This window comes from Symsagittifera roscoffensis, chromosome 6 (genome assembly GCF_963678635.1).
Source record: "Symsagittifera roscoffensis chromosome 6, txSymRosc1.1, whole genome shotgun sequence".
In the NCBI taxonomy this organism is placed as follows: domain Eukaryota; kingdom Metazoa; phylum Xenacoelomorpha; order Acoela; family Convolutidae; genus Symsagittifera; species Symsagittifera roscoffensis.
The window spans coordinates 28,391,507-28,402,491 of NC_087067.1; the positions used below are offsets into that span (position 1 = coordinate 28,391,507).

The 10,985-nt window shown below is 35.7% G+C and overlaps 2 protein-coding genes across 2 annotated transcripts; both read left to right on the forward strand.

Annotated features, from left to right (window-relative positions):
* Positions 1-1,069: 1,069 nt before the first annotated feature.
* LOC134847903 (NSFL1 cofactor p47-like) lies at positions 1,070-2,203 on the forward strand. Its single transcript, XM_063865169.1, has one exon. It carries the CDS (start codon positions 1,070-1,072, stop codon positions 1,961-1,963), a length of 894 nt encoding a protein of 297 aa, XP_063721239.1. The 3' UTR covers positions 1,964-2,203.
* Positions 2,204-5,061: 2,858 nt separating this feature from the next.
* On the forward strand, positions 5,062-10,570 carry LOC134848677 (uncharacterized). The gene is made up of 4 exons (XM_063866194.1): positions 5,062-5,452; positions 6,177-6,532; positions 9,936-9,998; positions 10,370-10,570. The coding sequence occupies exons 2-4, from the start codon at positions 6,293-6,295 to the stop codon at positions 10,568-10,570; spliced, it is 504 nt and encodes a 167-aa protein (XP_063722264.1). The 5' UTR covers positions 5,062-5,452; positions 6,177-6,292.
* The last annotated feature ends 415 nt before the right edge of the window (positions 10,571-10,985 follow it).

The window sequence follows — 10,985 nt, forward strand, 5'->3', positions numbered from 1 at the left end:
ACGAGAAATTGTTTTGAAAGAGTTCATTGTGTCAGTCCTTACTGTTCTTCTAAACAAGTTTTTTTGAACCAGCTAAATCGTATAACAAAATTTTATAAAATTTTTTGTATGATTTTGATTCATTTTTCTTTCTGAATTTCTTATTATAATTTGTCATTTTTCAATTCAAGTGTTTATGCGAGAGTGAATTATCAGCTTTGAATTCCACGATGCACTGAGGTAAATTATATTAAGTTTGTTTTAGTAAGATTTTATCTTTTTGTTTTTGATCCTGCTTCCCGTCGGCTCCCTGCTCAGTTGCAATTAGTTTGTAAACGTTCATCAGGAAGGTAAATCAGGTTCGCAATATCTTCTACTGCTGCGTTTCGGACAATAAATGAGGCCTAGCAAGTCTTTCTTTTCGATATCTTATTTTCACTGTTGTTTTCCAGTACGCATTAGCTGAGGAACCAGTCTTTTTCACCTTGCATATGGTCCGTGAGAAAACTCTGTCTCCTGTCTTAGAATTTAATTTTTGAATAGCTCTTTCTAGTTTAATTTCCTTGGAATTCAATTTTTGCAAAGTAATTTGTTTTCTCATTAATTGACGATCTACTACATAAGCACGCGCAGATACCTGAAGTTGCTAATTTTCAGTTTTAATTCAGACTAATATTTCGAGTCCAAAACAGAAGATTTTCAAGTTTTGAACACTGGATAATAAATTGTGTTATGAACTTTGTTTTTTTAACTAGTATTCAAGTTTGTTGTATTTCAAGCTAATCTGAATTACTTATCATTCAAAGTTACCAACTTGAAAATTAAAGGTTTTTTGTTTAATTTTCAAGTTGGTAACTTTGAATGATAAGTAATTCAGATTAGCTTGAAATACAACTTTAAAATTTTTCGTTTGCAAAATTTGCTCTCAATTAGTTCAAACATTTCGTGCTTAGTGATGCCTAGTTTAATCAGCTGAGATTTAGAGCCCGAAATATTTAGAATTGTATTTAAAAACTCCGGAGAATTGCGAATTAGTTTGTCAACCGAAAAGAATTTAGCCGAATCTGTCAATTGTTATGCCTTTTCAGATATGGCTAGTGGCGCTGGCAGCGATAGTAGCGACGAAGAAGGTCAAGCTTTTTACGTTGGAGGCAGCGAGCACTCTGGTCAGCAAGTCGTGGGCCCGAATCGCAACAAACCCGGCAAAATTATCCAGCATATGTTCGAATCCGCTAGAGCCCATGGAGCGGAACCGGTTGCAGGCGGAAGTGGCTCCGAAGCACAGCCGACTCAAAGGTTCCGAGGCACTGGCTACAAATTAGGAGAAACTGGAGATGATACAGAAGTGATTGCAGACCCCTCCGGAGGAGCTGCTGGAGGATCCAAAACCGTTGACATTGTTTTAAAATTGTGGAAAAATGGATTCTCAGTTTCAGGCGAAGGCATAGACGAAGAATTGAGATCGTATAGTGACCCTAACAGCGCAAAGGCGTTGAACATGATTGCTAAAGGTCAAGTTCCTGATGAGTTTGTAGCTCTTGCAAATGGAGGCAAGGTTAACATGGATATGGAGGATCACAGGGAGCAGGATTTTGAACCGCCTAAGAAGAAGTTGAAGGCGTTTTCAGGAGCCGGTCAGACGTTGGGAACCCCGACGCCCGCGGTGCTCAATTCTGCAGAAGCGAACAAGCCTGCAAGTTATACTTCATCGGCAGTGACCACTACGCCGACGGTTCCTTTGGACGAAACGAAACCGATGACAAATGTTCAAATACGATTGGCCGATGGTTCTAGAAAAGTGCAGAAGTTTAACCACACCCACACTGTTGGCGATTTAAGGCAATTTGTAGCTCAAATTCCAGGCTATGAGGCAGTGACTTTTGTGCTTCAGACAAATTTTCCAGTTAAAAATTTAGATGATGATTCGCTTACTTTGAAAGACGCTCAGTTATTGAACGCTACTATCATACAACGCCTTGTTTGAAACCGTTGTGGAATTGAGTTGAAATTAGCCGATTTTTTAGTTGGATCTGGCCAGACAGGTTAAGTAGATTTAGACAGGGTGACTCTAATTTAAAAGCCATTTGAATTTTTTTTTCGGCTAGTTTCATGTGAGCTGAGTTTGAATAGCTAAAAATATGTGTAAATTTTCAGTAATTTTTGTTGATATTATCCCGATGTAATTTAATCATTAAAAAGCTTTGAATTAAAGTGGTACACATTTTTTTTAAAGTCCGTGGCATCATGTGATTCAATCTCGGTTCAATATCAAAACTTTTAATGGTGCGAAGTGCATTTTAGTTGGTAATTACCAGCGCATAAACAAATTTTAATTGAATTGGATTAGTTTATACAAAAAACTGTGCATCATAAAAGTTTCTTGAAGTTTTAAAAGCTATAAAGTGATTAAAATTTTTTGAAACTCGTAGGATCAAAACGTATCTGCCATTTGTTTCATCAGTTTTTTGTGTTATTCAAATTTGTCCAATTTTCCAATGGCTGGATTAATGCATTTTAGAACGGCCTTTTTTTAATGCGCGGCTTGTGAAATTCGTCTTCGCGTAGCCTCTTAGACTGTGATGATTGTTCTAAGTTAAACTTTTTTGTACCTAATTTTTTTTCGTCTGCAATTTTTGTTCTGTTTTTCCTAATCCTATGAGATTTCGGAACTTCACGGAAGAAGGAGGAATCGGTTCAATTGTTTTCTTTAGATCTTCTTTCATAGTTTCTTCTCTGTCCTTTCTAAGTTTCTATTTTCCCTGTTGCACGCGTGAGAAAAACTGAGCTTAAAGGTTTCTTAAGCTTTTAAGAAAGATTTATGTCTGAGAAGGAAGAATTTTTGAATTTTTTTTGTTTCAAGTTTGTTTTAAGTTTTTATTTCGAAAATGGACCATCATTTTCAGAGTTGCGAGCGGTATAAGCAAATAGCTTTTTGACCCAGTTTTCTCTAATTCGGTTAGTTTTATGAAAATCAAATGGTATATTTTTAAGAATATTAAAAATTAGAGAGCTTTAATTTGATGTATTTTTTGTCGAAATTCGAAAGCTTTTCTGGTTTTCTTTATTGCAATTTTTTGTTGGCTTAGTTTGTGGTTTTGTTGTTCCAGCTGTATGTTTGCTAATTTCAAGCGTATTGTTGTCGGGATGCTGATTTGCTTTTAGTTACGGCTAGCGAAGAAGAATTCACCTATTGTTGCGTTTTTGCTGACCATTGAAAATGGGGAGGAAATTTGTTTTCTAGTGAGTTTTAGCTATTTTTTAGGTTTGTTTCCTACGCAAAATCAGATGCCAAAATAATTATCAAACTGGTTCGAATCATACATCGTATGGAAGCCATTCCAGTCTTGAATCGATCTACATTAGAAAAAGATTGAACGTGTCGAGAAAAATTTTTCGAAATTTTTGATTTTAGGTGCTTACTTGTAATTATCATTGCGACAAGCAACGGTTTTGCAACTGGGTATCAAATTTTCTTTTCCGTAAAAAAGAACTTTGTTTACAGAAAGTGGTAAATGCAAAATAAGTGTAAGATGCAAGATTTGGGGTATAGATGGAAGATAGATGGTAGATGCAGATAGGTTGCTTTGTTGGTGGTAGAAGCACCTTTTTGTTGCTGCAATTGTTTCGTCTATTTTTCAGCTTATTAAGAGTCTGTTATAGTTCCGTCGGCTCATTTACCTAATGATTTTTAATTGTTATGGGTCGTTTTTTGATACTGACAAATTCGTCTTTGTTCGATACTTTTCTTTGATACTTCTTGAGCGGCATGCTATTTTTATCATATTATTTTTGGCGAAGATAATTGAAGTCATAAGTTTATTCGCATGTTTCTTATAATTTTCAATCAGTTTTTTCGTTTTGTTTTGGTTTAAATGCTTGCTAGCCTATATGTTTTTGTAATACAATAAGTTCTCTAAACAAGAGACTCGGGTTTATGAGGCGGTTAGTGCTATCAGGTCGCAAATAACCTTTATAAACTGATTATCACGTTTTGCTCGTAATTTTCATATTTTTAAAGAAAATAACATATTTAGTTTGTTTGCCATTTGTTTCAAGTACTCAATGTTCTCCTAATTTGGTTTATTTTCGTTGTTACTTTCTAGGACACTTAATGTAATTAAACGTTTTGTTTTTATACCTACCAAAGTTTTCGGGATAGCGAAAAAAAAAACGAAATCGACGACAGTTTTTTTGCTAGCATTTTTTGGATATTGTTTTTGTCTTAGTTTCGTTGGACTCATTTCTAGCAGGTTTTCGTCTTAATTCCTTGTGATCTTCTAAAGTTTTTCAAATTGATGGCACATTGAGTTGATAGAAAAAATCAAAAATTTTTCTACATTCTCTGCTTTTAAAACATCTCACGTTAAATTTTTTCATGACCATTTTCCTCAGTTTTGTCTTCATAGTTACCGCTCAGTAATTTTGTAATGCTAATCCAATGCTGACGGTTGTGTGCCACCGCAGGTTCTCAACAAACTGAGTTTTGTTAGAGACAAAAACATAAAAATCAAAGGTGTTGATTTTTCAAGTTTTAGTAGCGTTTCGTTGTATTTCTGTATTGCAAGTGTTGCGAAGCTCATCTGAAACAAAATGATAGATTATGACTAATTTACCTATGATCTAAGGGTTTGTTTTGTTCCTCTCGTCGCACTACAGACAAAGTGGTCGGAACTTTTTTGTGCTACTTGCACAGCAACTGTGTACTCTTGATCCAATTCACTTTTATTTTAAGTTGCTGGAACGTTTTCTCGCAGAGCTAGTCCTTGCATAATAAGATGTATTCTTCTCTTTAAGCAGCTCTTGCTCGTCTGCCCGTTATCATAATCGATTTTAAAGTTTAAAAATGATCATTCAACTGGTATCATTTATATCTCTAATCAAGGTTCAATTATGTGGGTGTTTTCACATGCAAGCAAAATGTGGGTGTTTTCTGTGATGCTGCTCAAATTTACCGGAATGTTAAATGACAATCTCTGTTCTGAATTAAGTCTCAGTTATGTTTCTTAGTATTGAAGTCCAACATGAGTAACAGAAAGACCTCGAAATGTGTTCATATATGTCATCATCAATTACGATTAGATAATTTTCAGACCATTGAATGGTAATCCATAGTTCATCACACAACATAATAATGGTGTTTTGGGATATTTAGAAGTCTGGCATGACCTGCTAATCTGTCCAAAATTATCATCTTAATTTATTCATCGTCTTCATTCATTGCTGATCACGTGATTACAGTCTAGAGGAGTATTTGAGGTCACGGGTAATACATAATTACATTGTGATGCTGTTAAACAGCTGAACTAACGTTCGTAGTCAAGTTTTCTTCAAATTCATCACTTGTGCTGGTAGCGAGAGAAATTGTTATTCAATTAATTGGTCTTTTCAGTTTTGTCTACTGTTAGCTTTTATCATCGACATTATTCACCAAATTAGCTAATCAAAAGCATCGTTAAAACCTTCTCAAAGTGAGGTTGTCAGTGATGTCTACAATGGTTAACAGAATTTGAGTTATTGGCTACTATTCCCAAAGCGTGGAAATAGCAATCAAAATTCAAAAATCAGTCCCATAAGTCCTAAAATTATTCAACTCGACATCTGATTTGTACGTTTTGAGTCAACGAATGGTTAAAATAATTTTCTATCGTTCAAATTGCATAAAACCAAACAGCAAAAAAGTGACAGCGAAAAAGTTGTTGCGAGCTCGCCAATCGAGGTTAAGCGTCTGTAAAAAAAAAGAACCGCCCACAGGCAACTTTAAACCGAGAGTTAAAAATTGATTAACGGTAGCCGACTCGGGAGTTTTTGACCAATTGATTAGTTTCTAGGGCTTATGCGACTGCATTTTCAATTTTGGGGTAAATTGAAATGTTTTTTTTTTTCATGAATACCCAACAATTTTCGAATACTTAAGCAAGTTTTTGGGACTGATGCTGTATTAACGAAGAAATTCGCTTCGGGTTATGTACTAGACAAGTACTTCAGAATGATAATTGGTTCTTTTCTTAATAAGTGTTGGCGTAAAGGCTTTGGTCAATGCTTTGGTCTTGCGTGAAAAAGATAACCGAAAATAGATTTTTCGTAAATTAGCTTGACTTCACTAGTAAAATGATTATTCATCGAATTTATAACATAAAAAAGTAAAAAGATTTAAAAAAATTGAAAGTGAACTCTGGACATCGCTGAATTTGTACGAGGAGGTGAAACTGAAGACCTTGTTATATAGTTGTTATATCAGAGAAGTTACCTAATTTTTGATTTACAACTGAAGTAAGTTACATAATCGCGAGCAACCAGAGTTACTTAATCAATCATGAAAGGGGAGAAAAGAGTGAAATACCACCGGGAGTTGAATGTAGTTACGTTCGTATTGGCGCTGTTCGAATGTCTCTGCTTCGCTGGCATTATATTCGGCTGGTTCAGCATTCGGCCAGTGTTAGAGCAAGAAGGCTTTTTTGGAGCTCAGACACACGAAAAAGCCATTTCTATCAGTAAAATGATGGATAAAATGGGGTCAGGAGAAAAAAATGCGAATGAAACAATAAACGGACCGGTAAGTTCATCAGTTTTCATATTAATTGATTATTTATGTCTGTATGTTGTGTTAATGAAGCAATTGAAAGCAAGCACCTTTTGCAAGAATTGAAAAAACATGAGTTTAGTTTCGAAGAACAAGGATTTTAATATGTACTCACAACACACGAGCAAGCGAGCTAAGTGTTTTATTGAAAATCATATTATCCTTTTTTTCTATCCCAACTCGCATAGTGCTGATTAGGTGGCGTTTTCGTTGCTATAGAATTGGCAACATCAGATAGCATCTATTGTATCTGCTTTATTGGTGGCTAGTATTATCTTATTAACAAGTCGCAGATGCTAATAAGGATAGCCGGTTGCTGTGCAAGTAGCACAAAAAGTTCCGACCATAGTCTTAAGAAATACAACAAAGATTTTTCAAATTATAGTCGTTTTTTTTCTGCGTAGTGTGATAAAAGCATCTGAACGAAATTATAGAGCTTAGGTATATTCGACAGTCATAGAAAAAATAAGCAGATTGGAAGCCAATTTTTGTGGAAAATGACTCGAAAAAAAAATATAAAAAACGCAAGAATTTTTTCAAGTTGTTTTTTGCAGTTTTTTGAATTATTGACATTTTTGTTTTCAAAAAGGCGCTAATATACGAAAAAACTAAGTTTTTACCCCTTAAATTAAGCAGTTGAAAGCTTTAAGCTATTTACATAAACTATTGTAAGCCTGATCGATAATTCGAAATTAGACATTATCAAAAATTTCAAACCGTTTTTTTTCGATACTGGGAAAATTTTTTGAATTTTGTAATGTTGTTCGAAAAATAATACAATTTTTGTAATGTTGGTCGGGCTTTAAAATGATATATCGCTCAACTCTCTCCGATGATTATTTAGGTTTGTTGATTTTGCGTGGAAAAAAAGAACAACAAACTAAAACATGATCTCAGGGAAAAAACATCAATGGTAAAACGTTTTCGACATTATGTCATCATCAGGAACTGCAAAATAGCAAAATTGTACAAATTAAAAGCACATTAAAAAAAGGAAAACTGGAAAGCAATTAAAAACAGATAGAACTGTGATAAACAAGTTTGATTGGAACAAGCCACTGGAATGTGGGACAATGTAACAATGTTACAGCTTCAGGGTCAACTCGCGAGCCTTGTACTCTTCCTTCCGGTTGATTGAAGGCTTTCTCTGGTTGATATGCAATGCTTCCAAGGTTAAAAGTTTAGCGGAGTCTCTTGCTGTGTCAATGATCTTTACTTCGGAGCTGTCAATGGTAACACCACACCAATTGAGGTGTTCTCCTACTGGGCTAGTACCTTAGGAATGTTCGTGCACTCTCGTGGCTAGGTGGCGGGTTGTTTGCCCGACGTAGCTAGACTGGCATCTAGAACAAGTGATTTCGTAAACCACGTTGCCACGAACATTCTCTGGTGTTTTTGGTTTCAGCGATGGTAAGGCTGTCTTCATCTGTCTAGTTGTGAAGATGACAGAAATATTGGCCGTTTTTCGGAGACGCTTGGAGAAAACGTCACTTTTGTTGCCCCTATATTGCATAACAAAGGGTATCCGTTTCTTGGTAGCTTTTTCTGGTGTCTTGGTATTTGTGTCTTGTTTCATGTGTTTCTCAATGATCTTGTTAGGAGTCTCATGGATGATGGGTTCATATAACTGAGGTGGGTATTGGTTTTTCTCCAGCATACATCCAACCTCAGCTATGCTTTCCGTGAAAGCATGCCAGTTGGAAGAGGCATTAAAAACACGATGCACAGTTCCTTGCACAATGTTCTTCTTGTATCTCATCGGTGCTTTTATGAACCCATCATCCGTGAGACTCTTAACAAAAACTAAAACACACCCGAATACAAAATTCCTCCCAATTTTCAAATGGTCGGAGATGAACAACAAATCACAGATGAATCCGGCACAGACATTTTTTTCAAGGCCTATACTCACAGTTTTTTCCTTATTTTAGCGTTTCACCTTTTAAGAGCTTCTTTTTGCCGTTTTCTTGCTTGTGTTTGCGATGTGCAGATTCGCCATTGGGTAAGATGTTTCCATTGAGATGCGAACGAATACTGATTGCCTAAACAGCACATTAAAACTCCTATATGCTGACTTAACGAAAAGCTGAGTATTCTTTTTTAGCTTATTTTTCGGGCTATTCTTATATCAAAAAGGCCGAAAGGCTAAAACACTCTGGGTTTGTTATTGGTTGGTACTCTCTAAACGATGAAAGCTGAAATTAAATCATTGTTAAAAATACTTAAAAAACTAATCCGGTTCAGCCCACAGTGAAGCAATAGCTTCGTGAAAATTAGTTTTCTTTCCTCGCAAAATCAGGTGTCTCAAAAGATCATGGTGCCTCAAATAGGTGCTTCAAAAAATCATCCGAGAGAGTTGAGTGTTATATCATATTAAAGCGTTTACAGTCCTGATTTGAACGACATAAAAAGTTTTGAAAATTTTTTTCAATTTCGAGAAAAACAGATTTTAAACTTTTGATTGATTTTTGGTCTAACCTCGAAAGAATAATATGAGCGAGCGGGCTTACAATAGCTCATTTATGCTTAATTAAAACCGTGAAAACCTAGTTCTACTTTAGTAAAAGTTCGTTTTTGGAGTTTTTTAGCGCCATTTTGAAAATGGGAAGGAAATTTCTGTTCGTGTTTTTTTTTTTTTTTCCACACAAAGTAAGGAGCCACAAATGTTCACCGGGTTGAAGCATATTGAAGCCTTTTCAGTCGTAGTTCGAACGACAATGAAGAAGTTTTTGCAAAGTTCTCCCAGTATCGAGAAAAACAGGTTTAAAATTTTTGAACTGTGTTAAATATTTGAACTTTTTTGTTGTATTTTTTGGACTATGATCGGAACGTTCTGTGCGACTTGCACATCAACCATCTATCCTTGTTTTGATTGTTTTTTCATATAAATTCTCTCTAATATAATTCACAGTACGTTCCGTGTTTTCGATTATTTCTCATTTTTGCAAATTTGTAGGTTTGTTTAATATTCTGGATATCAGCCACGGCATCGGCGTCATCTAAATTGAGTTTGTTTCATTTTCACTCTTTGGAAACTTGATCTGCCTAATTTATCCTTTAAATGGGGCATTACCGTAAAGACCCAAACTCACTGATTTCTCCACTTTCTGTCAGATTTTTATACCGAATGTAATTAGCCTTTCAAACTTTTCGTCATCCTCTTCCCTTCAGCGAAGGAATTCCTCATATTCCAAGGACCGATTGCGCGAAAATTTTGCCAACCAATCAGAGCTCAGTATTCAAAAATTCGAAAAAAGTTTTAAAAAATTTTGGACAGCTTGGGCATTAGATGGTTGAAGTTTTGTGCATTCGCTTCTTCCTGCATGAAAATAGCCCCCTTTCCAGCATGATTTAATATTTGGCTGAACTGTTTCAGAACGAAGTCCCTGATCCAATAGCGACACAGAATGATACGTCTGAAAATGCAGATCCAAATAAGGTAGCTAGTTTAACTTGAGCGAAAATGATTTTTCCATTGGGAGAGCTATGTCTATTCGCTCACGCTCACTCCAGAAATAGCTAACAGTTTTTGGCAAATGTGGAGCGTCCGTTAGTTTGCTCGTAAAAAAGTGACTATTTTTCCTTCTCATCTGCGAATTTTCACTAGTGATTCTTTGTTCTTATTTTCCGATTGTTACAAAAATTGGCTTTCGGACTAATTAGGCCACAAACATTTTTGGTCTTCAAACTCAACCTTGTAAAACCCGTCGTCACGCCGTAAAATGGGGGGAGGAACCAAAAAAATTTCATTTCTATTGAAGAAATTTCTTTAAGAGGAACAAGTGACTAAATCGTAGTTCGTATATTTAGACTTCAGAATGTATTCTTGGATCTTCATCTAATTCAAGCTCAAATATGGCAGACAGTAACGCCCAGTTCAATCTCGTGTTCACAGTGTCCTCCTCTGCTCTCAACTACTCCTCACTTCTAACTGGCTTCCTTCTGGACAAGTTTGGAACTCTGGTGTCCAAACTACTCGCCAGGTATACTATTAATTACTTCAAAAAATAAGTAAATTTTGTTTAAAAAAACAGTCCTGACTCTCCATTTATAGATCCCATCTAATCATAGCAAATTTTAACCACTACCTAATTGTAAAAGCAGAATAAGCCATTTAACCACTACATAATTGTAAAAGCAGAATATGCCAACAGCTCAATTTAACGATACAAATGTCTTATCATTTGTTTGTGGATTCCACAAACTGTTCTGGATTCCGCAAATACAGTTGCGGATTCCGCAAATTCGCCTATTTTTGGAGCGATTTTGAGCGATACAATGACTTAGGTATTTGTTTGTGGAATCCAAAACAGCATAGAAGATCAAAGAAAAGTAGCAATGTTGCGGATTCCGCGACAAATCTGATTCTAGCCTTATGCGGATTCCGCTTACAATGCAGAGAATGCACAGTTTGGCCTCGTAATGT